We start from the raw sequence: 27,914 nt of genomic DNA on the forward strand, positions 1-27,914 counted from the left end.
CCGCAGGACTACAACTCCCGGCATGCCCCGGCAGCTGCCCACCATTGCGGAGCCCGCCCCAGCGCGCTGTGCGTGCTGGGAGATGTAGGCGGCACTCTGCAGGCGTGCGCGGCGCGCACGGAACGCCGGGAGCTGCAGGGGACGTGCGCCGTCAAAATGGGGGACGGAGGGCGCCGCCCGCTGCGATGCTCCTCGTGGTGCCGGGGTCCTTGCAGTCAGGCCCCATCCTGTCCTGGGAAGCAGCCGCACTCATGGTGGAGCACTGCCTTGTGCATTTAGTATGCTGGGGTACAGCGTTCCTGTAAGGCTTGTGTCATCTACGAGTTAACGCACCTTTCAAAGCACTCAAGTATTAGCTAAGGGCTCCAACATCTACCAAACTCTCTCAGCAATGGTTTGGTTATCCTTCTCTGTACTAAAATTTCCATCAAATTGATCACAATGGCAAGCTGAGTATTCCTCACCCTGAGTTGTGCTCTGTAACACCATCTCCTTATTTTAGGAAAACCCTACTTCCAAATCAGCAAAGCAAAACACTCTATTCCTGACTTCTCCAGTCTTCCTGCCATCTCTTACCTCTCTTTCTTAGAGGCTGGCCCAAAAGACAACTTGATTAATGTAAAGGAAGACCTTAGAGAAAAAAAAAGTCTTTATTATTAACCAGGGTTTCTGCACTGAATTATGTGCCTGTTGGCCCAGACTGCTAAATAACATCTACACAATGTTTCTTTCATGTTTCAAGAATTGAAAATAACTGTACAAGGTTAAAGTACAAAAGTACACAAGACAGTGGACACGAAATACCCATGTATGAGTTTATCCCATCTGCTGCTTGGTTTGAAAAGTAGAACTTTTAACTAAAAAATACTGTCCTTCTATAGTTCTGTCAAGTTTAATGGAAGTGGGTATAACCTGATTACAACACTAACACCAGTATCACTGATCTGATATTTACAAAAAAAATTGTATTTTTTTTTTTTTAATAAATTAAAGTCAATGCAACACCCATGCAAGCTAGAATGCTAGCTTTTTGGTGAACAAGGACCCAACAGCTGAACAAGAACCTTCCACAGTCCCAAACTTTAAATCTGCCTCTTTTCCCTCTCGTTTTTCAAACTGTATCCATTCCTCGCATGGAAGATGTGAATCCCAATCCCATTCCTCTTTGTGTATGAGTCTGTGACCTTGCCATTTCGTACTGTGCATCTAGATTTCGGAAGACCTCCTCCTGTTGTTTCAGGGTTTTGAAACTCTCTTCATCAACAGAGCTACAGCCGGCTTCATCCTCACTCTAGAAACCAGACAGAAGGAAACAGACATTAGCTGTGGTCAGAGCAGTGTTTGCAGATACCCTAAACAGAACAATTTTGCTTTGTTGATTTCCAAAGTAATCATTCAAGCATTTGGCTTTATTGCTGGAACATTCTAGCATCACCTTCCCCTCCCTGTCAAGACACAAAGGGGCCTTCATTTGCTTCCTCTTCCCAACCCATTCAAATAAATGTCTCCAGATAAGTGATCAATACAAAGCAATACTGTCTGAATTCTACATACTGGTTATAGCAAACACTGATTGTAACAGTTGCCTTGCTAGGCAGAAACACAATGAAATCCCAGAATTGGAACTGAATTCAGATTTAGATGCTGCTTGTGAACTTTATAATACTTATTTTAACTACCTCAGGTAGTAGTAGTTTAACTAACATCTTTCCTGGTTAACGTACACTTTAAAATAAAGAAATCACTACGCTATGACTAATGATAAACTTAGTTACATATTCAGAATCCTTTAATTCTTTACCTTAATGCCCATCAGTTTTCTGAATTTGACATTTTGGTCCTTGTTTCCAAAGTTTAACTTTTCCCATATTTCTGCAGACTGTGATTTGTCCTGTATAAGTAAAAAAGATGTATCACCTTTAAACACAAGCTTCTGTTAACATCACAGCACAGGAACAACCAAAAAAGCAGTATTCAAACTGGGCCCATTGCACAGCTGGAGGTAACAGGTTTCCAAGTCAGATCCCACATTCATGCACCCTCCTCACAAGAAACTTTTTGTGAGGGAACTTTAGTGTCATGGTTTAAACCGATCCACACAGCTCGTCCACTAACAACCCCCGACCCTCCCCACTCCCGGAGGGATGGGGAGGAGAATCAGGAGAATGTAAATATGTAAACCCAGGACATTTAGTTAACCAGGGGTTTCAAAACACTTCACTAATTGCAAGAGCATTTGTTTGACACAGCGTAAGTCTGAAAACCTATTTGTATTTATAACTTCCACTAGCTTTTGTAATGCCTTATTCTGCTCCTGCAGAGTTACTAGCAAGATTTGCAGACTTGTTTTTAAAGCCTGGAACAGCAGAGGATACAACACTCAAATGAAAACTCTCTACAGTCACAGACAGGAGTGGTCAGTCACATCTCTCTACCTCAGCCATCATTTCTCAGTAAAAGGAGACCATCTGCCTTTGATATTTAGTTGCAAGGCAAACTGGCAAAAGTAACTTTACAATCCAATTATACCTCTGCAATTTTATGCCATCAGGGTTTTTCCTGAGGCTTGTGTCACAACCATTTGCCACTTGAAGGTCTAGTTATCGTAAGTCCTTTCACCCCTGAAGTTTTATCTTGGGCTGCTGTTAAGAGGAAAACTTCCTATCAGGTGTGAAAGTAATTTTGCTGGAAATAGCATTGACAAACATCCTTAAATTGAGTGCACGGTGTTTCCAAACAACTTTTATGAAAGTAAGAAAAGACAACATTACCCCTTCCTTTTTGCCTTGCCAAAGCATCTTCCGCTTTTTCTCTTGCTCAGCAAATTTCATTGGGTTCACGGCAGCTGGGTTGTAATAGCTGGGGACAGCTATTCCAGTCTCTGCTAGTGCTTTCGCTTGCAGGGCTGCCATCTGAGCTGCCATTGCTATTTGAGGAGTTACTTGTGTTCCCGATGCCAGAAGAGCAGCAACATTAATAACAGAACCTCCCGTGGCTGCAGCTGCTGTAGCAGAAAGAGAACTTGTTATCAGACAGGAAGTTTAGATTTGGGGGAAAAAAAACCCACATCACCCCAGACCAACAAACAAAACAAAACAAAACAAAAGAAAAAAAAAAATCAACCCCCATCCCCAAAACCCTGACAAACAAAACCCCAAAACACTTCATCAGAATTTGAACATGTTCAAACAACAAATGCATGGTAAAATACACATTATTTGTCGATTAAGAAACCAGTCTCCCATAGTTTTAGTAAGCTAGAACTAAAACTGAATCTCATGTAGCTCATGCTTCTAAATGCCCCTGAGCTGGTAACAGCTTTCAAACTCTTGCTTAATGATGCTTAAAGGAATGGTTCAATAAGCTGGTACATGATTTTGTGATGGTTAACATACAACATTTTCATTGTATAGTTGGTAAGTGATAAGAAATCCTTGTCATTTCTGTTGGGGGTTTATATTTGTTTGGGGTTTTTTCTTTATTTTGGTTTTGTGGGTTTGGTTTAGTTTTTTTTCCCCCACATTTCCTAGTTCTAGTGGTGTTTCTTATATATGGACCAAGTTAACAACTACACAGACAACCTCCACATCTGTGAACAGGACTGTCACACTCAGCACATAAGCCTACACTATTTCTCACTCACACTATTGTTTACAAATCCATATAATACACATGGACTACCTGCAGCCATTTCCTGTTGCTTCTGTTTTTCAACCAGTTCTTTCTCTCTTTGTTCTTGCAGTTTCTTTGCTCTTTCCAGTCTGGAAGTACATGAGAATAAAAATACTTAAGACATGCTATATCAACAGCAGAAGCTTATTTATATCATGTATCATTAAAATCATTAACAATTCCCAACCTTCTGGCTAATGCTTCCTGCGCATCCATAGCTGTATTTCGTCCCCGAAAGGGTGGCGGACTCGAACTCCGGCTGTGACTTCTGCTGAACCTTCGGGGCTTTTCACTTCTCTTCTTTCGGTCTCTGTAACCAATTTTAACAGAGTTGCTAAAACAATGAAGGCACATCTACTGCTTAACATTTCATAAAGTATCTGATCACAACTCTGAAAAACTGCTTAATTTGGAGAGCTCTCAGTAACTGCTTCACAGAGATTATACTAGAACAGCGTAGCAGTCACATCTGCTTTGTAACAAGACAGAGCAAAAATGGAAGATTTCCAACTGTAAGATGTAACAGAACATGTAATTCTGGGTATTTGTTTACCCTCTTACACTTAGTGTTTACAACATGTAGATAGCCTCTAGAGATTTTCATTCTAAAGCCCAACAAGAAAAAAGCATCGTGCAACTTTGGTAAAGACAATTGCAAGAAAACTGTAAAATGGATCAAGTTACAGGAATGCTTTAAAACCATAAAGGCCTCACAGCACTGGAATTATGGTAAACAACGGCAATTTAAAGAGGCCCAATTTAAAAACTGGAATTGTACTCAGGGATATTACTATTTCTCTCCCTTCTGTATCTCTTCGCTAAATACACCCTGGACAACTGTTTGAGGGAGGGTATCAAGCTAAATGTAAAAGCTTATTTAAACACATGTAATTTATGTCAGGTTTGCTCAAGAGGAACAGTGCTGTCGGGGAGCTATGAAGCATGAATGATCTGGAGCCTGAAAATCTGAAAAGAACCCAGTTAAAATATATTTTTAAGCAAAACACCAAAATATTCAGTTAAATTCTCCTTTAGTAACTTTCTCCCCAAGTCCTCCCAAGTACAGGTCATTCTTATGGCATACTTATCTAATCCCATCTAAGCAACAAGCACTCGAAATACGCATTTAAACTACTATTAGCAATGTTTCCTTTTGCCAGGATCATTAGCATCTACAAGAGGTAAGGGTTTATCCCTGGTTAAGCCTCTGACACCGATGTTTTAAACAAAGAAATCATCAATACTGGAAGTGTCCAACAAAGCTTAAATTACAGGAGGAATCCTGCACATTTTCCCCAGATTTGCCATTAACAGCAAGTTGAGATGCACAAAGATGTTTCTGCAATTTTACACTTAAATGTTATCAGCCGTTTGAGATAACAGCTAACTTGAGATAACAGCTATCGTGACAACAGCCATCTGAAATGGCATTCTGATATTCTGCTTCTTCTGTTCGCAACTTGGGCAGCATCTACAAACATCACGAAATGTAGACTGAAGTTACAAAAAGAGATCCTTGTTTACATGACAAATCTGGTAGAACACAAAGGAGGCGAGACTTATCTTTTCACAGAAGATGACAAGATGCAGATTCAGGCACTGGGAAGTGACAGATCTGCATTCCTGAGATAAGATGTAATGCATGTTTCAAAGATACCTTCATTTTTTCCGTGCTGACTACTGTAGTTTGGTCTTGTCTTTGGTCTGATGCTTTACTGCACTGGTAAACATCAAGGAAATAAATGTTTGAGCTTTTGTATTTAAGTATTTCCATTTGAAACAAGCAGATGGTGTCACGTTTTCCACCTAGCATTTAATCAGAGCCATGCCACAAAAGAACTGCCAGGAGGGTCTACACACCCACAGAACAAAAAAGACTAGTTTAAATGCTACCAAGGACAGGTCACTTGAAAATGGGAGCTTGAGATTATGCAGAGAACCATCAAGAGAAGGTCAAGCTCCACTATTTACAAGAACTTCTAACTGTAACACAACAAATTATGAGGGCATTCATTTCGTAGTTGAGCTTTAACAGGGTAGGTTTCCACATCATGTTTATCTAGCTTGTGAAGAGTTTGCCTTGAGACTTGCCTCATAATTCTCTTTCCAAAGGCCTCACCTGAACCCAGAACTTGATGAAGTGTTTTAACTACTCTTAGCAGCGACTTATGCCTCACTTAAGAAATGGATTCTTGCAGTACGCCTATCACTATCTAACGTCTCCAGTTGAAGAAATTCCTAAGTTCTTGACTGTCCCTTACTTTTTCTTCCCACACTTGCCATTCCGTTTCATGCAATTTCAATTCCACTGTAGAAGCAAAACACTATTCTGGGATGCAGAGTTTTCATGAGGCCATTAAACATAAAATGTTCAAAGAACTTTTAAAAACAGGACTGCACATCACCTATGGTAAGTGGAAATAATGAGCAACTGAAGCCTAACACATGCTGAAGGTGTCTTAAACAACATTAAACGGTTTTCAAATCAAATGGCATGTGACATGCATAGCAACTGAAGACCCAGCTCTACTCACCCCAGCTGAAAGTTTAGTACAAAGTGCATGCCAAAGTAAAATAGGACACGAACCACATAATTCAACTACTTCTTCAGAAAGATAATAGTCTTCTGAACAGTTTCACAAGTGATGTAACATTACACAAGTGTGACAGATTCCCAAGGATCCACAGTAATGCTGAGTAGTCATAACCAACTTCTACTCCCTTTAAATATGCAATTTAAAATCCTCTAGTGAAAATACTTAATTAACTGAACACCGTCAACACTTCCTTGAAAACTCTGAAGGGACACTGATTTGTATTCAAACTACTTGTTTAAACAAGTAGGAGGGAACAGAATGGAACTGTAGTAGTCATTAAATCTTACTTCAATTTGCTCATTCAGAAAACACTGCAGGGCATTAAGAACACAAAGGTGAAACATACAAACAAGACTCAGAACTCTACACTAAAATACCGAACAATTCATCACTATCGGAAAACACTAACTTCCAGCATATTCCCAGGGAGGCATGGATTTCAACTCTGCGAAACAGACCCAGAGTAAGCCAGGATGTGTCTAGCTAAAAGGGTTTTTATCTGTGCTTCTAGAATTTAAGGAAGAAATGGAAGCAACCAAGATATGGAGAAAAATTAACATAATAAATATTCTCATGTTGTGCACAGCAAAACGGAGTTGGTAATCACTAACAAAGAACAGCACATTTGGATCAGAAATAGTCCATCGAACTCAAAATTCACCTTAATGCTACACTAACTGTGCTACTTCACAGACAAAACAGTTTTAAATGAACTTCATGGAGCTGATCAGGATTAGCTTCTGATCAGTTATCTCTTCTGACACCCAGGAATTCCCAGTTAAAACTTCACTGTTCTGATATACAGACACAAAAGAGATAAATACAATAGTATTTTTAAAGCAGTGCTTTGCCAGCCCCGCTACTCTTGTATCAAGGGTTAGCTGTAGCTTATTTTTCAGCTTTTCCACTGAAGTATTACTTAAATATCCTATTTAAAAAAGGTGAATTCAGTTGTGGTACAAGAAACCAAAAGAGCCTGAACTGTGGTAATCATTATTACTCAAAATACTTACTTACTTTTCTTTGACTTTATCAGTCATAAGTTCCAACATGGTGGTTTTATAAGATACCCACAAAATAACTACTAAAGCAATTCCAATTGCCAGCAAGAAATCATGCGATGAAAAGCCAAGAATCTGAGATACCTCAGCTGTCTAGGACAAGTGTTTCTATCACTGTGTGTAAACTATCCAGTCCTTAACCAGCTGTATATCAACACAGCTGAGAGAGCCAAACACATTTAGTTACACTGAACATACATTAAGTGGCAAACACATCATTCTTCTACATATCAGCCCACCACAGAATGTTCAGCCAAACACCACCACTAAGTGTATACAGAAGTTAACACTTACCTGCTTCTACTCCTAGATCTGCTTTTGCTTCTACTCCTATGTCTGTGTCTAGATCTTGATCTAGAACGAGATCTTATACGTCGTTTCCTCTCTCTGCTGCGAGATCGGGATTTTTTCCTATCGCGACTTCTGCTACGATGACGTCTGAAACACACATCCCAAATTCTGACAGATATTCTCGTGGTTTAATTCAGCTTCTACTTAAGGAGTCACACACAGGTTTGTCATCACAGGACAAAATGCATCAGGCAGGTTGGGGAGACCGCAAACTACACATGGAAGAGTTCACGCCTGAAGCAGTTTATGTTGTAAGGCCAGGGATGAAATCGGAAATGACCCACACACTACCACCAAGAGTTACAGAGTTTACATAAACAATTAACTCATCACTATAGCTGTTCATTTATTCATTACAGTGTACGTATCAAAACAATTACAACCATACTAGTCTGATGCAGGAGTCTGAAATTCAAGGCAACAAAACTCCTCCCCATGGTACTCCAATACCTTAGGGAAGAGATGCCCAAATTTCAGCTAGTGAGTCACACACAGTCCCTCAGTGTATCATTAGCTGAAGCTTGCTCCTTGCTATCATATTCGCTACAGATCCCTCAGCTATAGCAGAGCTGCTTGAAAAGTTCTGCTGCCAGCAACTTGTTTGTTCCATGTAATTCTCCTACCATCAGTGTGCTAAGAGGCCTCAGACAGCATTGTCTCTGGGTAGGCTCTTGATTTAGGGAGGTAAAAGGGCATGACAGTGCTAAGATGTATATTTTTTCCTGCCACTGACAACAGGGAATGTTTAATGCACTGTTTATAACTTTTTCTATACTGCATATACTAATTATGACACACATCACTTATACAAAGCCTTAGAGCTATTTTGTACCTTTTCTCAGAAACAAATAAAAAAAAATTAAAAATCCCAAGTAGCAGCAAATGCACCCCCCAGTGAAAACTGAAACATGCCACAGAAATGGATGCTTTAACATTAAATTAGGTCCGTAACGTAATTCAGCTGTCCTTCGTAAGTCTACACAAATTCCAAACCCTGCTTTTGCAATTGTACTTGAAACAGAATAATCATGCAAAACAACTTACCTTTCACGAGACCTTGATCTTGAGTAACTTCTCCCTCTGGATGATTTTCTCTCTTTGCGTTTATGTCTATCCTCACCATTTTCAGACGAATTTAGGCTATCTCTTCCCTTGTCAGAAGAATGTTCTTTGTCATTGTGGTCTTCAGATTTGTGCTTCTTGGAGGACTTCTCTTTGGATTCATGTCTTCTTGCCTGTTTTAAGAAGAAGTTGGTTCTTTCAGGAAAATAGTGCAACAAAGAGAGTTAGTATGGGTATCAGAAGATAAAAATGATAAGTTGTGATGTAACATTAGTAACCTTAGGAGTGTGACTCAATCATGACCGATGGCTATTTTACCTAATGCCACCAATTACCCAAAGCTGCAAATGCACTCTATAATTTTTCCCCCCTTTTCCCTCCTCCCCAATGCCTAAAGGATTTGTTTGCATAAGAGTTCACAGCACTGTTACAAAAGCAATTGGCAGTTACTGTCTCCATTCCAAACATGTAATAAGTACCTATCTTTAAATACCTGACCATTTCTGAATATGCATTTATACACTCATAGTGGATTTTTATTTAGTATATTAAAGTATACTTAATAGTGACTATTTAAGTATTTGCCTAAGTCTACTATGTAGAAAGTTACCAAAATCCATGCATAGTTGCACACACGTATTTTGCTTTTAGAACTAGGATTTTTCTATCCATCAGTAGATAATTACTTCTTAGAGCAAAACTCTTTTCAGTCAGTAACAACAGTTTTTACAAAACAAAACAGTAAATTTACATGGTTGACATCCCAAACTTATTATTTAAAACTAACATGCATCACTGGGACCTCCTCAATGGTTTTAAATTAAAGATATGCTGCTCCACTATACTGCAATCTTTTCCTGCAGTGCCTCTTAAAAAAAGGGTTCCTTTTTATAGCTGCAATGCCTAAAGTATTTAGCAAGGTCAGGCCTGATTTTTGCCGGTGTTTTCCTTAGAGACTAAGACATGACATCAACACCTTTTCTTAATATATCCAGTTTATTTTGAAATCTTCCTAGCACAGAAGCATAGCCTACTTAAAATATTGTTTAAACATGAGATTTAAGTCAAAATTTAAGCATGATACTGATACACGGATAGTCTATCCGCGTATCAATATACTCATTTCAGACCAAATCCAAATTCTTCAGAGGATTTTTTGCTTACCTAAATGTTAACTACTCATAAAACCTTTTCTATAATCATAACATTCTCTTTCAAAATAGTCTGGAGAAGGTGCTGTAATTAGCTCATATAAGGCTTTGTAACTCATTAATTTCTATATAGGTATTTGATAATAGCTCTTCAAGTTATAATGTTAGATATTTAACCTGCTTTTACAGTATTTCACATGTAACTCCTTGAACAACCAGTTGTTACATAAAAACACATCAAGTTGGAGGTGTTACCTCTACATTAGTTTTAAGTATGTATTTACATTATTTGCTCTGATATTCAGTATTTAGCCTACAGAGAAAGGGCTTAATATTGCAAATGAATGAAAGCAATACATCTACTGTAGGACATTATTCCTCATCTGTTCACGCTGTGAAACTTAGCAACTGCTAAGTAAATAGCGTGGGATTAGATCCATCAGCATGGCAAAGCACTGGACACAATTACAAGTGATGTCTTTTTTCCTTTTTTAAGCTTTTTTTTTTATTTTTAAATCCCATCTTTCAGGCACACAATTAGTAATACACCACCATTATATCCCATAACGGATTTAAGATATTTTTAAGGGAAATGAGTTTGAATGACTAATAGTTACCTTATCATGAAGTAGGCTTATAATTTTGCTATCTGAGTCTGCAGCGTCTTCAGTTCAGTCTCTTCGCGCATTAGCACGCTGAGTATGATTTATTATAGAAATGTTATCATGTGAGCTAAACAATATATTCAATTTCACAAAAACTCTCCTAGATTATTTCGCTTACTTTTTCTCACTCCTTTTTTAAACAGAGCTTCCATTGGAATGGGAGAAGACGTTCCTGAACCGGGTTCAAAGTTAAGAAGTCCCTCATTTGACCCAGCCTGCTATTGCCCCACATGGCATAAGCTTCTTTGTGACTATTTTGATGCTTTTGATTTGCTCATTTCAACTCTTCTCTGGTGTGTAAGCCAGTTGTTTTCCAGGTATCATTGATGCTGTCTCTTCTCACTCCCCTATATACATATACAGGCATATGTATTTTTAAAAAAAAGAGACAGTCCTCTGAAATTTTTGCTGCAAGTGCCGTATTTCCAGCTGACTCAGCCTGTTTGTCAAGCTGTGACAATCTTTCACAATTAAAGGATGCAATAAACAGAGCTCAGTCAGGTGAGGAATTATTTATCATAGATTTAAGGAGACAGGTATGTATCAGTGAAAGTCCTGAACATTGGCCAGGAATAAAGCCACCCAAGGCTTTCAATTAATGGAAGCTCTGTGAAAGTCAGCAAGAACACCATGCTACTTCTCCACATGAATTTTTTCTGCTGTTTCCACAAAAAAAGTACAAAAGAAAAAAAAGAAAATAAAAAAGTTACTAGTTTCTGAAAGCATTTTTCTATAAAACTATTACCTTGTCAACATGAAGGCTGCAATCATGCTTCACTATGAAAGGATCTCCATATCCATTTTTAAGCTTAACGTTTCTAATTTCTTGTACTTACCATTAAGTCATTTACATAGGGTTACACATATGTGCATTACTACAAGATACTTTTTAAGATGTATTGTAAAATTACCTAAACACTACAAAGTGTTAATTACCTCTTTGCTTCTGCTCCGGCTTCTGTGTTTTTTTCCTTCAGTATCTGCAGAAGAAAACATTTATTGTTGTTTACCAAGTTAAAGAGGAGGTCAGCTGGCTACAATCTTTCTAGTTCCTTTCAGTTATTCCACCCCCCTAATTCAAGAATAGATCTAGAAAACAAACAACACTATTTAAGTATCTACTGCAGAAAGCAAACTGTAGCTTTTCTTCCCAGTTCTTTTCATGTATTTAAGCTCTGACAGTGAAAAATTAGACCATGCCAAACTCTAGTTGCATTCTCCAGCCAGATAACCCTATTTTTGTTACAACCATGCAGAAGTATCCCAGCCTAAGCATATCTAATTAAGATGAATACAAAGTAGCACATTTTTCTGTTTGGTGTTGCCCATCCTCCACCCACCCCTCACCCCCAATCGCCTGAACAAAGACAAGACCTTTTTCCTTAGCACTTCTATCATTAAAATTGTAAAGTCTCAATATCACACATTTACGATACAAACCAAAATTAGCAGCTTCCTTTTATCCCAATTCTAGCAAATTACTGGAGCTAAGACTATTTTTTCCAAAACAGCTTTAAAGAAATTTCAGTTCTACAAGCACACAACAGAACATTACTAAGCAACTCTGCACATATTAAGACCATACCTGACTTGCGTCGTCTTTCCCTTGACCGCGAGCGTGATCTTGAATAATGAGACTTTGATGTTTTGGGAGAACTAGAAGCATCTGATTGTTCCTTTTTCTTCTCTCCTTCTGGGGAAGACTTTTCCGGGGCTACTCCATCTCGTTCTGTATCACTACCCTACACATGAGGAGAGAAAGTTAAAAAAAATAAATAAAAAATGCTTAGGACTGAAAAGCAAGAAAAACTATTTACTCAGTACTTCCCCTGAAGACACAGTCAAAGTTATTTACTGTAAAGACAATCTCATGAGCAACCACCCCATTAGTAGCTAGGCAATGCTTGACAGAGTTGTAGCGAACTGTGTAACTGCACACAGCCTGATTTTTTCAAGACTTTATTAAAAAAATCTAATTTATAGAAACATTTTGCTCTCCCACTACATCAGACTGCCCTTTTGCCATGTGTTTTTGAGAACATCAGCATGACTAAACTCTGAGCCACAGTTTTCTTTAAATGGCGGTGTTTATAAGTCATTTACCTTTTAAACATTTACATGACTAAGATTACTTAAGGTCAAAACTGTCCCAACAGATCTAAGTCACCTTACAAGTTCAGGCATTACCGAGGCACAGCACAAAATCCCCATAGTATTTTGAAGTATGGAATGACCTACGAAATGAAATCAGGTATAGTGTCAGACAGCTAACTTTTGAACAAGGAAAAACCCCAAACAGTATCTTTATGTAGAAATGTGATCTATATGTACTCTCATACAAACACGTATCTACCTGTCCCAACAATTCATCTGTCACATTTTCCTTAAACCTTGACCTAGGAGGATTAAATCTGTGCAGAGCAGTCAAGACTGCTTTGTGATTCAACGCTGGAGGAGTAAATGTGTACAGCTGGTGTACAATGCAATAAAAGGAAAGGATGGGAAAAGTACACGCTAAGAAGGTCACTGTGATTTCATCAACGCCTTTACAGATTCATTGGTCTGTGTTGGTCCAATCTTATCAATGGCAGTCAATCAAACCTCGTGACATTGTGTGGCAGCAGCAGATTTCACTAAGGATGTACTTTGGCCCAGATGTGCTATTCATGAAGATAATTTAGCATAGAAGAGGACTCACACTTGCATAGTTTTCTACCAGCTGCAACTGGTAGAACTGTCTGCAAATTGATCAAGACATGTGAAAACCTCTCAAATGCTGATTTATATTCATTACTTTGAAAACAAAGCAACTAGTTTTTCTTAAACCACAACAGATTATTATTACAGATTGTCACTAATATATTGTGTATTAATGGTAGACTTGGTTCACAACATGCTACAGGTGAATTGTTTGGATTTATATTGCAGCTACTACTGTTTTATCTGCCTGATTCTTTATTAATTCACACCTGTACAAACATGCACCTACAGAAAAATCCCTCTTTAAAGGAGATGAAGCAGCTGATCACTTCTCCAGTCATATGGTATACTGGTATCTAGTTTAAAACCAACCAGCATATGGACAGCACTGACCACTTATAAGTGTGCCTGCAGCAGAGCTTTAGCTACACTCTCTGTGATACTTCTGAATACTACTGATACCCCACCCATCATCCTGGAAACTTGAGGCCGTCAGAGCAGGAACTGACTCTTCTAATTGTGATCTTAGCCATCACAACCCTTGTCCTTCCACATCTATCTATCATCTGCTTATCTAAGCCTGCCCCCCTCATCTGAGATTCCTAAAAGTCAGCAAGAAGTTTGAAAGAAATTTTAAATTCCTATAAATTTACATTTCAAATTTACTTGAAGAGAAGAAAAATTAATACCAGCTAAACAGTCTAACTTAACCGGGTTTTTAAGCATAGTATCCAAACGAAATTGAGCCCACCGCCACTTTCCAAGGCTACCAGTCTCATTATTTATACACATTGCTGCTCATTGATGCCCTAAAGTGCAATGCACCTCTCAGCTCTACAAAAGCACATAGCAGAAAAAAGCTGACAGACTTCAATGAGACTATTCTCAGCTCTTGGATTGGGCACAGGTTCAGGTTTCCTTGAACAAGCCCTCACCTACTTCTGAGGAACCTCAAAGATAGCACCTATGATCTAAGGGTAAAACTACAAGTACATAATTCTGCAAGTCTTTTTACAATAAAATTTACCTTATTCTTAACAGGTTAAGATATATATATATAAAAATGCATAGTTAAAAAAATATTAATTTTCTCCAGAAGTTTGTGGTCCTCTTGCTCTGTTTCACCACTTGTCAAAGTTTAGACAAGAACTTTAAAACAGAAGAACTTTAAATGCCAGATTAAAGACTACAAAGTACTTGAAGTCAACTTTGAAGAGTCTTATTACTTTTGAGACCAGTTTAGTTGCTTTTTAGTTTGGGGTTTGTTGTGTTGTTTTTTTTTCCACTCAAAACGATTTAGTAACTTCCAAAAAGAAATTAACCAAATCGGGTTGGTAACTGTTCTTACTGGTTCTTTGACTCAATCATGGGACAAATGCCTTTGTATGCTACCAGGCCACACAACCTCCTTTATACATTACCAGGGTACAGAAATTTTAAAAGAGAGTAAAGCCACACTCTTAGGCCGCGTATAAACATAAAGGACAGTGGTAACTATAGCACAGGCATTTCCTATATATATAAACTATAAAAACTGGAAAATGAGGGCAAATAATTACCACTGAGTGCAAGCAAACGCTGAAAATAGCACATCTATAGGCAAACACAAAGAAAAAATACTTGACGGGGAAAGCTACACGAATGAAAAGCGGGCAAAGGCCAACCACCAAAATGATCCCCCTCTTCCCCCCTCCCAGGCAACTTGCGCCCCACAGCCCGAGAAACGCCTACTCTTATGGCTACATTATTTCTCCCCCCAACCATAAAACGACACGGCCTCCATCATAAAGCCTCTTTCACTTCTCCCTGAGCCCAGCGGAATGAAACAGAAACTTCTGGAAACAGGGAAAGAAGTACTGAGTGAAAAGCGGCCACCCCCTCCCCGCGGCTCATCATGGCGCCGGCAACCGAAGGAGCGGCGGGCGCCATTTTGTCTCTCCGCGCACACGGCTTCCCGACCCAGCCCTCCCCGTCTCACACGCTCTGTTCCTCCCGCCCCGTAGCAGCCCGCTTCCCAACTCGCCTCCCTCCAAACACCTCAGCAGCGAACGCCACTTACCGCCATGACCGAGCGCCCGACAAGTCGCTCCCCGTCAAATAAGCCTTCGCAACGGGCTCAACGTCCCTCAGCCACCGCTGCGCTCGCGAACCGAGGCAACAAGCCCCGCCCTCCCTCTAACCCTCCAGGCGCCCGGATGTAAGTGTGGGGCGGGGAGGGAGGGGGCCGCAGGGTGCTCTGGGAGAGGGGAAGGATTAGGCGGTGTCTAAGTAACGGCGCCGTCCGCGTTTGGAGGAGGCTTGGCCCAGGCTGCGAACCGTAGCGCCACCCGTGTTCCCGCCAATTTGAAAGCCTGAAGCCGCTGAGGGAGCCGGCTGTGGTGTGTCAGCGGCCTCGGGGCCGCGGTGAGGAGGCGAAGGGGATGGCGGATGGCGGATGGCGGGTGGCTGTGGTAGGGGTGTCCGCGGCGTGCTGCTGAGCGCTCTCCGGCATGGGATCGCTTCAGCCTCGGCACGGAGCCTGTCCTGCCTTTGGTCGGGCCCGCTGGGGACACGGGCTGGGAGCCACATTGCTGCTGCGACACTAGTTCCTAAACGTGCAGCTTGCTTTTAGGAGGCGTATTGAACTGCCCTTCCTCCTAGGCGCTATTCATGATAGAATAATAAAGTAAATAACTTGTGTGTGGTCATGTAACTTTTTTAAAGCTTTCGCTTTACAGCGTATTCCTCATATGTTTATCGTAGGTAAAAATGTGGAATGATATTGAACTTCTTACAAATGATGACACGGGGAGCGAGTGGCTCCCTGTAGGTTTAGGACATGAATGTGGAACTGCGTTGTATCAAGTGAATACGCTACTTCAAATCACATCTTCAGAAAAGGTAGAATTCACAAAGCTGTGTTTTTCTTAATAATTACCAGAGCTTCTTTGTCATATTTTCTAAGGTGTTTCAGTTACTATATTTAATGACCTTTTTCTTCTTAGGTCTCCATTAATCCGCAGTTGTGTGCATTCAACTCAAGGGATGGCACTATTATTGTTGTTGACACATCAGTGGCACTTCTTGACAGTACAGGGCAGTCTCTCCTGATGCATGTTCAGTTCGGTAAGTTCTTTGGTTTGGAATTCCACTGGAAGCTAAAACTGACTTTCAGAGTATGTATGTTAGGTTTGTATAGGAAAATATAGCAAGAATATTCCATATCTAACTCGCTTGGAAAAGGAATTATAATATGTAATTATATTAGGTATTGTATTATAATAAATACATAAGTAATAAAAAGTGATTGCTGTTTCTGTATACAATAACTATTTCTGTACAGTTTAATGAGAATACTCATTAGGTTTTTACTGAAATGGGAATAATGGCTATCAAACCCAATCCCCTATGTCCTTTCCTGTACTTTGTTTAATCAAAATAAATACTTACGAAGAAATCTCCAGCACTGTCTAATTCCTGTGTTTCAAATATAAATGCCTATTAATAAAAAACAGATCTTAATTGACATTTGCCATGGAACTTTTCAGATACTAATGTGGATGTTGTTGGTGTGTGTCAAGAAGAACAATTTCTTGTGGTTGGTGAGAGAAGTGGCAATTTCCACCTTATCCACATACCCTCAAAACAAACCTTGCTAACTAAGGTACAGTAATTTTTCTATTCCAATTTTGCTAAAAACCTTTTGTTCTCTGAATTTCTTGAGCTATTTTTATTTCTTTCCAAATATAAAAATATAAACATTCTTGTGTTTCCAACATGTCTTCTAGTTTGAACAAACAAACAGACTCTTCTGTGTCCATAAGTAACAAATAAGGAAAATATATTTAGGAATGGCATGTGTAAACAAGATTAAATTTCTTCATAAAAGAAAAAAGTTTAAAGTTTAAACTGATGATCAGTATTTCCAATACATTTGTTACAAATAAAGTACAGAATAGTTTAATAGTCTGTTTGTTGATTCTTTTTTAGATTTTGGTTGAAAAATCTTCAAGTGAAAGGACTTACTTAAATCTCTTTATTGAAAAAGATAATGCAGATGCAGGTAAGAATTTGATCCCCCTCTTGTCTCTATTTTTGTGATTTTTTTCTCCTGGGAAAAGAGTCTACAAAATAAGTAGAATCATAGAATAGAATCATAGAATAGTTAGGGTTGGAAAGGGCCTTAAGATCATCTAGTTCCAACCCACACTGCCATGGGCAGGGACACCTCACACTAAACCATGTCACCCAAGGCTCTGTCCAACCTGGCCTTGAACACCGCCAGGGATGGAGCATTCACAACTTCTCTGGGCAACCCATTCCAGTGCCTCACCACCCTTACAGTAAAGAACGTCTTCCTTACATATAATCTAAACTTCCCCTGTGTAAGTTTTAACCCATTACCCCTTGTCCTATCACTACAGTCCCTAGTGAAGAGTCCCTCTCCAAAGGGTCTCTTTATAGTAGTAGTTTGTTTGTAGCAGTATCTGACTTTGTAGTCAGAAACAGCTTTACTTTGCACTATACACATTAAATGTTTTTCCTAAATGCTTTTCTGTGAAGATACTTAGCTCATTAATTATTTTATGAATGTCATAGAAAACAAAAAACAGTCAGAACTCAATACCTCTTTCTTTTGAGACTGCTAAATGCTCAGAAAGGCAGCATTCGTTCTCTCTCCTATCAGACTTCAGATTTTAGTAGTTCCTGTTCTGTAAGCTTCCAGTCTTGTTCTGTCACAATATAATGTATTTAAATGTAGTTTTGTCATGAAAACAGAATTTGCAGTCTAATGGAAGCGTACAAACATCATAATTTCTAACAAAACTAAAATGTACAAACTTATTCTACTCTGTTGAAGGTGACAACAGTTTGGTTTAAAAATCATATATTGGTCAGAGTTTCTTTTGTCAGTTATTTTGCTGCCTTACTTTTATGCAAGTAGTGTCTTTACTTGCTCTTTAACACTTAAGTTTGAAATATTTGGATTGGAATTTTTTTTAGGTGTTTATCACATGTTCATTCTCACAAGCAATGGATTCTTCTGCATTATGTGTCTTCCGCTTGCTAAAACACAAGAAGGTAAGATGATCTTACAAACCACTTGAGATTTCCATTTGAGCACGAAAAGCTGTATTAAAAAAAGCTTTTTCATGCATTTTTTTCTAATGGGAATAAGATACAAACCTGGGATTTCCTATATGATCTCAGTTTGGTTTAAAGGGGACCCCAATATGCTAGAATAAAATTATTGTTGTATTCCTCCAATAATTCCTTTAGCTTGTGTTTTTCAGAGTCACTGCTTTAGGGAGAGTCCTGAATACTATGAAATCAGGATTTTAAGACATAATCAGTCTTGGCTGTACTGAAGAATATTAGGAATCATTTAAACTTTTGATACTGTATAAGTAGAGTTATTAGTTAATTTTCTGTAACTCAGAAATAAACCCAGTCAAAGAACCCAGCTAAAGTGTTTTTTCAGCAGAGTCAGTAAACTATCCTAGATGAAGTTCAGGGGCTTTTTCTCAATTCTGAAAAAGTTCATTTAACTGATATTTTCTTTGTTTTGTTTTGTTTTTTTGATGTAGCACTTGACAAGATGGATATGATTACAGCAAAGAAAGTAAGAAAAACCTGGTACCTTGTAACATAGGTATTAAGTGCAGAGTTTAACAAAACTTTGTATGTTTCACTGAGTACTTACCAGTGTATTATTACCACTCAATTGTGATTATAATGTTTTCTATACATGGAAAAGTGAGCAGTTCAAGGCTTTATCTACTGATTGTATAAACAACTTTTTTCCTTCCCCTTTTGTTTGCTTTCCCTTCATCTTCTACCCCACAAGTTACAAGGACAGATAAAGACAGCTTTCATTTCCACAGAAGAATATCACAGCCTTGGCTGTCAGAATTTTGTGATAAGTAACTCAGTGAATAAAATCCATCTGATAGTTGGGGTAAGTAATATGAATGTGTTTGTAGCAATTGTTATGTGATCAGTGATGGTGTTTTTTGACCTGCAACAAAATTTATCTCTAGCTGATCGGTAATTAACTTTTTGCACTAGGACTTTTTGTCTTTCATTTCCTTCACTGTAAATTTAAAGGTTACGAGTTGTGCAGTCTGTCCATAGTTATTTCTTGTACCTTGCTCTTTTATGATGGATGGGGGGAAAATATTTTCACCCTGATTGCATGGCCTTAGTAATTGTGTTTGCAGGCTGTGCAAGATAGTCTGAAGGACTTTGTCCTTCAGCTCAGACTCAAAGCCAAAATTTGTGAGTGTTCTAATCAAACTCACATTCCATGAAGGCTTGCCAAAGTAACAATTAATGTTCCAATTCAACAAAGCCCTTAAGCATGAATTAAACAGAAATCCAAGTTCAGAGACTGAAGCCTGTTGAATTCAATATGATTTTTCTCAGTAGGTTCAGTGTGCATTTCAGGTTTTATGCTCTGGGAGAATGGAAAGGGGATATTTTGAAATATGGCATGTTCTTCAAAGACCCAAAAATGTTTAGGGGTGCTGACTAACAATTACTGTAGTAAAGGTCAGTCTTGAAAGGAGAAAGGAAAAAGGGTAAATTAAATATAAATAACTGAATATATTCTACTGAACTTCAGCATTCATCAGGAATAAAGTTTAAGTTGGTTTTGCAGCATTGCAAATTAAAGGTCAGTTACACAGCTGTCAATGGCCAAGTTTCTAATGTATAACCCCATTTTACTTTGCCTTTACTCGCAGGGTAGAGGTGATTATGTACTCTCCAAATGGGAGGTAGACACTACCAATAACTTGGTGTCTGTTCGAAGTTTCGCTGATGCAAGTCTGATCAAAGGTAAAGAAGAGTTTGGTTTGTGTTTTGTTCTCAGTAGGCAATTGTAGAATTCAGATTTAATTGAAGAAAATACTGAGACATTTTCAGTTATGTCACTGTTGTTAGTAAATATGCATATACCAAGTAGAACACTTCTTGTAAAGTGACAGCCAAACTGTGCCTCAAAATGGTTAAGTTTAATTTAGATACCTAAATCGCAATTCTGTTTAAGCTAAACTTTTCACAGTCTTGGGAATTTCCATGAGGTTAAACATCTGTAGGTTTCCAGTACTTGGTTGTACGTTTTAATACTTTTTTTGCTTCAAATACTTCAAGAAAAATACTAAATTTATGTGACTGGATGTTTTGTAGATGCAGCAAAATTTCAAGTTCTTGACAACCGGCTGTTTGTTTTGGATACAGAGGTACGTGTAATGACTGTGTTTAGTCTTTACTTCACTGTTTAGTCTTTATTTCAGTGTTCTTTAACCAGCTTCTAAAAATACTTTTTAAAGTAATAGCTTTAAAATAAGTTTATATAAAATTGAGATGTTTATATTTACAGAGACTTTTGATCTTGCTTTTTTAATTCTACTCCTATGAATGGAATGACAAAGCTATGGAATGACAAAGCAGAAAAAAAAGTCTTCTATGAAGAAAATAGTAAATCCATATCTGATTTTTTTTTTCCTTTATCTAGAATATCCTAAGCATGTGGGATGTTTATTCTCTTACTCTAATTTGGGACTGGCCTTTAATACGTATTGAAGAATTTCTTTTAAGTACGGAGTCAGATTCTTTGCCAGTCATATGGTAAGTAAAGCTTTATAGTACCAATTATGAAAATTGAAAAGTTACATGAAACGTGCCACAAACACTTGATTTTCTGTGGTAGTGAATTTTTAGAAATCTTTGAAAGCTTTCTAGTTGCAGGACAGAATAATTGCACTGTAGGTATCATCAGCTTTTTATTGTAGAAAAGAAAACCTTGTTGCTTTCTGCTTTTTCTTGGTTTATCTATTGTTACTGCTAAGGAATCTTGCGTGTAACCTGTAGCATTTAGGAAATGCTTGTCTAAAATAAGTTATATAATATGGCTTACAAGTCTGATATAAAAAGGCTAGTCTGTCTTTTGGATAGATAAATAGTAAGATCTTCATTCTGCAGATGGAGAAGCCAAAATCTGGAGATGTGTGTAAAATGCAAAAGAAATTAATGGCAGTTAAGATTAGAAGAGAAGATTGTTGGCTCTTTCCATTGCTCTGTGCCAGTCTGTGAATCAGATCCATTTGAAAAGCTTAAAAATGTCAGAAGTTAAATGTATGTCCTCTAAATGCTAAAAGACTTATTTTTAGGTGCACTTATAGGGTTTCAAAATGTACTAGCAGTTTCCATGGAGAACTAAATTTTCTAAACTCTGAAGTGAGAATCACAGCCTTAACATAAGATTTATACAGTAAATTTTGCTTTCTTTTTTTCTCTTTCTTGTTCCCTAGGCAAGGACTTGCCAATGTTAAACTGATAGTCATGACAATACCAGATAACAAACAGGTATAACTGCTTTGTCTGTGCTCTGTTCTTCAACTGTTATACAGTCACTCATTGAAATAATAGGCCTATATAGGGATGCAACATCTAAAACTTCATTAAACTTTCAAATGTAGAGATCATAAAAACCTATGAAAATAGTGTCTTCCATCTGACTCTGTAAGAATAAAGAAATGATTCTGCAAACATCAGAGAAAAAAATTAAAGTGACTTGTTTGTTTTCCCCCCTTTTTTTTTAATAGATGAGAAGTCTCATGGTTTTTGCATTGCCCACTATGCAACAGCTCTATTCTTTGGAAGTGTCTATCATTTCTTCACTTGTTCAAAGTGGGATTGGCACAGTAGGTTTCTATGGTTTTTTGTTGTTGCTCTTCAAAGAAATGTAATTGTCCTAATATGTAGAATTATTACAGAGGATACAGTGTTATTCTCTTAGATTAGAACCAATTTGTGCTATAAACTACAGAAAAACTAAATAATGGTACAAAGATTAAATTATGTCCCCAAAGGCTGGAGGAAAAGATACAATATGTAGTAAACTGAACAGTCTATTGCAAAATTTAATACTATTGCCAGTTGTTCTTGTGGCTGTTACAGCTAAAAACTATAAAGTTTTAAATGCTCTTAGTGTAGAGAAATGCTCTGGATTTATTTGGGATTTATTCTAAAAGATATGAAGATGGGTACAGAGCAACCTGCTTATGGTTGGACAAAATGAGAGTGTAATTTTGAGATGATTCACTCGTGGGGACAGTGCCCTAACTGTAATTCAACTGGGATAACATAGTGGTTACAGTGTGTTCAATTAAGTCCCTCAGAAATTTTAAATAGTGGAAACTATCCGGGAAATAACATAACTATTTAAAAAAACCAATAAATTTATCAGAGAAGAGCAGTAGTTTGTTTCTGGATTAAGAAATGCTGCATTACAATTGAAGTTTCCTTATGACTGATTTCCCTTACCTAATGCTCTGTTATTGCACACTACAGGATACAATATACTTCTTGGAAGGAATTCATGAAAAACATCAGATGTAAGATAATGTTTTGTTTCTTACTAGATCATTATTATAGTAAAATGGCTGATTATTTCTACATACAGTTGCTTTGTAGTTGATAAACTCATAGCTCCCTCTCATCCATAGACCCTCTGAAGGCCCAGTTTCTATTGTTGTGATGCGAAGTTTAACTGAAGCCTTGCCAGAAAATAGGTACTGATTTCTGTCAATCACTGTTTTTTATTATGTATCTGTGGTTTGGCACTTCTATTTACGTAGTAAACTTCACTTAACCCCTAGGCTGAGTCGCTTACTTCATAAGCACAAATTCACTGAAGCAGAGACTTTTGCTCTTCAGTTTGGACTAGATGTTGAGGTAAGTTGTCTGTTCTTGATAAATACTTTTGGACATTAATTAGTATAACTGAACTTATGGGTAAGGTTCTTGCCCTGTAGTCCAACAGAAAGTATTAAAAATATTACAGATATAGGGGAATGTTACCTTACAAAGCAACTCTCTATACTTGAAACTATTTCAAAATTAGATGACTGCATGGTGAACTATGTTTTTATTTACAATAACTAACAAACCTTGCAATGAGAAGTGGTGCAGAAGTAAATCCTCTTATTAAAATGAGCACTGCTGAATCAGGAGAAGGCACATTTGTCCCTGTAAGGAGCAAGAAATGGTGTTGCTAAAACACAGTCTGGCTTCATTAATTGATTTAGTCAAATAATGAAATTTGTATGTTCCCTCTCCTTTTTCTGTTTTCTTTTAATGGTTAGCTGGTGACATTAAAAAAAAAAAAGACACCACAATTGTTACTAATAATCTATTTCTGTAATGAAATCATTCAATATATGTGGACATACTGTATCTCAAAAACATGGTGAACGAATGTGGAGTTTTCAGTTGAAGACTGTCTGCTTAAATCTTAACTGCATGAGACTGAAAACTCTGTTTCTTTGTTTTTACACAGCTTGTATATAAAGTGAAAGCAAACACTATTTTAGAGAAACTGGCTTCAGCCTCTGTTGGGAGTTATGGTCACGAGGTCTGGCTGGATCTTGTGAATGAAGCCAAAGAAAACCTGCAAAAAATTCAGGTATGTTTTTTGTTTCTACCCTCTTTCTCTAATTAAATAATTCAAATGATAAAGAAGCTTGGAACTAATTTCAATTGTTTCCTTGTGCAAACAGGATACCCAGTTTGTTGTGGATTACTGCATAAATGCTCCATGGCCACTGTATGAAACCACTCAAGAAATGTTGAACTACGCTAAAGTCAGAGTAAGGGGTTTTATTTGTTTTGAATTGTTTATACTTGTCTATTCCAATTATGCTTCTGTACAACTTGAAAAGGGAGACATCTGCAAACCAGTGACAGTCATTCACAAAGTAAATGCATTATAAATTGTATGTTACCAAACATGAAGCAACAAGGCTTGTTCCAGTCTTCTTGCTATTGCTTAAGGGCAAAAAAGAGCTTACAGTTTCATTTTCAGATCAGAAAGCAGGTTTTTGTTTTGAGTAGTAGTCTTTTTAAGTACCTTTTAAATACTAATTTTAGGACTAAAACCTTAACATATGTCACCTTTTTTGTTTTCATTATTTTAGTCTTTCCTGTCTTAACATGTATCTCTCATTCTGTTTGATATCTGGTCCTGCATACATGTAGAAATCCAGTCAGTGTCTAATACTCTAAAATAAAGACTCCAGTTTAAAGAGGTACTAAGTTTTGGCTCTTGTCTTTACTAAATTTGTAATACAGTTTGGCATGTTCTGCATGTACTGAGTTGTCAGCCAAACCATTTCATGTCTTTGTTTCAGATCTTGAAGAAAGATGATAGAACCTTTGCTCCATCATCTGATGGGGCTCCAGTATCCATAACTGAGGTGAGGACAAACTTCTTGACTGTACAGTATTGTATGATAAGCAATTACAATGCAGAGTTTTAAAGCCTGTCCAAACACTAACCTTAAATCACTTGTTTGCATTCAGGTATTGAGAGCTCAGGCAAGGCTTACAACTTTCTATGGAGCTTTTGGACTAGAGAAATTCAGGTTTGTTTCTGTTTGTGCATTAAGATTTGAAGTCAATTTAATTGTAAGGGTAACTGAAAGTAAGGGGGGGTGTTATTTTTTTAGTTTGAGTCATTAAAATTTAAATCCTTCCCTCTCAACTGCGGAGAAGGGAGAATGCAGAGAGGTTGAGTCATCCTATATATTGAAAACATGTATTATCTATTGCACATGGACTATCATGTATAGATTTTGTTTTTTTCTTTAACACATATAGGAGGAGCTGGGATTTTATGCACATAGTCTAACATTGCTGTTGTCTCTTACAGTAAAGAGTACTAGCTAGAAAAGGTTTGAGGTTCTCCTCCCCAGCTTCTTTAATATTGACATATAACCATAACAGAGTTTCTTTCCCTCCTCTTACTTCTAGTGGCATTGCTTGGACAGAATTCTTGAATAGTGAAGACATTTTCAAAAATATCCTTTCTCAGCTAGATGAAGGAAATTTATCTTGTGCACAGTACCTCTGGCTGAGGCACCAGGTGAGATGGCATAGACATCTTCTTGGTATTTATGGAGGATGTTAAGTCTCAAAATTTCCAGCTTTATTTAAGAGAATCAGACCAATGCCATTACAAAACTGCTTCTCAAAGAAGCAAAGGTTTATGTCAGAATCTCATCTGTTACCATAATGATTACCTGTTCAGCTAGCTCCTTAGAAGGCTGAACTTATTGATTTAGGAATAAACTGGTATTTCTGATGTCAGAATGCATATTTCTAGGTCTGAAGGATGACAGTTCTTTAATTTATTTTGTGGGGGTTGTAATCTTCCATTCACATTATTGCAAGCACAGCTCTCAAGTTTTAAGTGGACATTTGCTGACTACCTTAAAATCCTTTAAAAATAATCATATAGACTCCTTACTCTGAATGCCACATTCATAATAATGGCTATGGGCTATTATATTCTTTAGTGCAGGACTTTCAGGTCAGAACTATAGAACAAGTGCTAAAGTAATAGGACATGATCCTGCCAGAGTAACTTGCAAAGAAATTGCTTCAGTTGCCTTGTGTAAGAAGACCAAGCTCTAGTTATTCTGAATAGGGCTATTTTATTTCTTTTAGCTCCTGTCTATGATTACTAAGATTTTTCTCTTTGTATTTTTGAAATCTATCACATCTTCCTGTTAACGAAACAGCTTTACTAAATATCAGATAAAACAAATAACTCCCTATATCTGAAATTGTTCTGGTTTTAATATTTTAGGCAGATTTTGAAAGCAGCTTCAATGAAAAAATGCTGGAGAACTTGATTAATGCCATCCATTTCACTGTTCCTTTGAAGGAACTATGTTTGTGGCTTAAAAATGTTGTGATCCCTTTCTTAAGAAGAGTAGTGCCAAAGGGACAGGTAAGACTGAGATAATTTTATAGTTAAACCTAAGACTTTTATTTTTGAATGCCAAAACTTTGTTCCTCTTTTTTAAAGGGATTCTTTTAGCTACAGTTTAGATTTTAAGTTATTTCTTTTAAAACAAAATTCAAATGACAAATTTTGCTTTGATCGATAGTACAGCTTTACTTATAACTGTGGTCTTTTCAGAAAATATTAGCAAAATGGCTGGAACAAGGCGCTCGAAACCTTGAATTAACTGATAAGGTAAGTCATTCTGCAGACACTTTGCATGTCTCTTATTTCTTTATGTATGATATAGTTTGCTAATATCAATTATTTTGGACAGGCAAATTGGCCAGAAAATGGACTCCAAATGGCAGAGGTTTTTTTTACAAGTAGAAATCCAGGTGAAATGGGACTGACAATTTCTGGCCACTGGACTGTTTTGGTAAGAAATGTAGCAAATACAAGGAATTCCTACTAAGAGATTTCAGAATGTATGCTCTGCGCTAGAGTTGGAGTGGATGATACTTAGGTCACTATTGGTTTTGGTGAAGATTGATTTAATTCCACAGCAGGAAAGAATTTCTTTCCAATCTTCTTGAGTTTAAATATTAAAAAACTTACATAAGAAACATGTCTTCTCCCCATTAAAATTTTTAGTAACTTAATTGCAATCACCATGTGTTACAGTCTGGAGAAACAGGTATTAAAATCAACCAGCTGTGAGTTTGTGAATACTGAATCTGTGCAACCATAATCAAATTGTGTATGTTATGTATTCTAGGTGTACTAGCATTTCTAAGAGTAGTAGTAAGAAAGTGGAGAAAGAAAAACTAAAAGCTAACCAGCTGTGCATTTTAAACACTGGAAACATTGATATTCTATGTTAATAGTAATGTAATGATCTTGAAGATTGTAGCAATTCTTTTAACATGTCACTTCTAAACACTTTCAGAGATGTGTTGACTGTGAAGAGGTGCATAGGTTAAAGAAGCTGGTAAATGATTTGCAAGAACTAATAAATCTGTACAGAAAATACAACTGCAGGCTGGCACTCTCCGATTTTGAAAAGGTAATTCTGTAGACACTTCCAAATGTGCTCTTAAGTAGTGGATTGTTTTGGGAAGGAGAAAAATCTTGTAGCATGCAATTTAAAGTTGGAGTATTTAAAGCTTCTGATGGATTGCTTGGATAAACTTGTATTCATAAACCACTAGGACTATTTGATATGTTATGGTTGTTAGAAATTTTGTTTCAACTGTGGGTATAAATATATAATGAGATAAGATACTATGAAAAAGTATGACTTAAACTCCATGATTTGCTCTAAATTACAGGCCATGTATCATGGAGCAAGCATTAGCAAATGAGAAATCAGAGCTACAACGGAACAATAAGGGGTTTTAAGAAAGCTTTTATTTGAGCTAAAGAGGGATGCTAGTTCTTTAAATCATTCAACTGATTTCAGTAAATGCTGGATGTTGAATTATTTCTTAGAGATGTTAGTACATGGTCCTTTAATATGTGATGTTCTAACATGGCACTGTTCCACTTGCTGCCCAGGAAAATGCAACTACTATTGTGTTTCGCATGTTTGATAAAATATTGGCACCAGAGCTTGTTCCATCCATTTTGGAGAAGTTTATAAAACCCTACCTGTGTGAACATAATCTACAAAAGGATGAACTGCTTCTCCAGTATATAAAGGTATCCAGATTCCCTTCCTTTTGAGGGAAGTTATTTAAGCAGGAGTAAGCTGAAAACAAATCTGCTAGCCATTTTTGTTTACACTTGAATTTCAGGACCAGCTTACTCCTTTCAATGAACTTACTGATAGTTACTATTTTTGTATTTTAAGAGAATCTTATCTCTTCTGAACTCAAATATAC

General features: G+C 37.4%; 2 protein-coding genes across 10 annotated transcripts in view; one reads left to right on the forward strand and one right to left on the reverse strand.

Moving 5' to 3' along the window:
* Positions 1 to 631: 631 nt before the first annotated feature.
* On the reverse strand, positions 632 to 15,453 carry RSRC2 (arginine and serine rich coiled-coil 2). Of its 9 annotated transcripts, none has more exons than XM_065692632.1 (11): positions 15,319 to 15,453; positions 12,732 to 12,793; positions 12,145 to 12,301; positions 11,496 to 11,539; positions 8,726 to 8,916; positions 7,625 to 7,768; positions 3,860 to 3,982; positions 3,682 to 3,761; positions 2,772 to 3,001; positions 1,802 to 1,891; positions 632 to 1,291 (listed from the first exon to the last, which is right to left on the reverse strand). In XM_065692632.1, the coding sequence occupies exons 2-11, from the start codon at positions 12,768 to 12,770 to the stop codon at positions 1,112 to 1,114; spliced, it is 1,278 nt and encodes a 425-aa protein (XP_065548704.1). In that variant the 5' UTR covers positions 12,771 to 12,793; positions 15,319 to 15,453; the 3' UTR covers positions 632 to 1,111. The 9 variants fall into 9 exon arrangements, with proteins under 9 accessions (XP_065548704.1, XP_065548705.1, XP_065548703.1 ...); XM_065692633.1 differs by having other exon boundaries at positions 2,772 to 3,004; positions 12,747 to 12,793; positions 15,319 to 15,452; XM_065692631.1 differs by having other exon boundaries at positions 2,772 to 3,004; positions 15,319 to 15,452.
* Positions 15,454 to 15,534: 81 nt separating this feature from the next.
* Positions 15,535 to 27,914, forward strand: part of KNTC1 (kinetochore associated 1) — a 36,594-nt gene continuing 24,214 nt past the window's right edge. The window contains exons 1-26 of the mRNA XM_065692623.1: positions 15,535 to 15,662; positions 16,002 to 16,139; positions 16,244 to 16,364; positions 16,787 to 16,902; positions 17,229 to 17,301; positions 18,243 to 18,320; positions 18,827 to 18,861; positions 19,087 to 19,197; positions 19,985 to 20,078; positions 20,430 to 20,482; positions 20,758 to 20,870; positions 21,554 to 21,608; positions 21,848 to 21,946; positions 22,596 to 22,639; positions 22,751 to 22,816; positions 22,904 to 22,979; positions 23,584 to 23,709; positions 23,804 to 23,893; positions 24,434 to 24,499; positions 24,606 to 24,667; positions 25,056 to 25,167; positions 25,894 to 26,037; positions 26,230 to 26,286; positions 26,369 to 26,470; positions 26,981 to 27,097; positions 27,589 to 27,732. Of these exons, the coding sequence (XP_065548695.1) occupies positions 16,008 to 16,139; positions 16,244 to 16,364; positions 16,787 to 16,902; positions 17,229 to 17,301; positions 18,243 to 18,320; positions 18,827 to 18,861; positions 19,087 to 19,197; positions 19,985 to 20,078; positions 20,430 to 20,482; positions 20,758 to 20,870; positions 21,554 to 21,608; positions 21,848 to 21,946; positions 22,596 to 22,639; positions 22,751 to 22,816; positions 22,904 to 22,979; positions 23,584 to 23,709; positions 23,804 to 23,893; positions 24,434 to 24,499; positions 24,606 to 24,667; positions 25,056 to 25,167; positions 25,894 to 26,037; positions 26,230 to 26,286; positions 26,369 to 26,470; positions 26,981 to 27,097; positions 27,589 to 27,732 (2,286 nt within the window). The 5' untranslated portion in view covers positions 15,535 to 15,662; positions 16,002 to 16,007. The remainder of the gene's footprint in view (positions 15,663 to 16,001; positions 16,140 to 16,243; positions 16,365 to 16,786; positions 16,903 to 17,228; positions 17,302 to 18,242; positions 18,321 to 18,826; positions 18,862 to 19,086; positions 19,198 to 19,984; positions 20,079 to 20,429; positions 20,483 to 20,757; positions 20,871 to 21,553; positions 21,609 to 21,847; positions 21,947 to 22,595; positions 22,640 to 22,750; positions 22,817 to 22,903; positions 22,980 to 23,583; positions 23,710 to 23,803; positions 23,894 to 24,433; positions 24,500 to 24,605; positions 24,668 to 25,055; positions 25,168 to 25,893; positions 26,038 to 26,229; positions 26,287 to 26,368; positions 26,471 to 26,980; positions 27,098 to 27,588; positions 27,733 to 27,914) is intronic.

The sequence above is a fragment of the Lathamus discolor genome, chromosome 12 (genome assembly GCF_037157495.1).
Source record: "Lathamus discolor isolate bLatDis1 chromosome 12, bLatDis1.hap1, whole genome shotgun sequence".
NCBI classification, from domain to species: domain Eukaryota; kingdom Metazoa; phylum Chordata; class Aves; order Psittaciformes; family Psittacidae; genus Lathamus; species Lathamus discolor.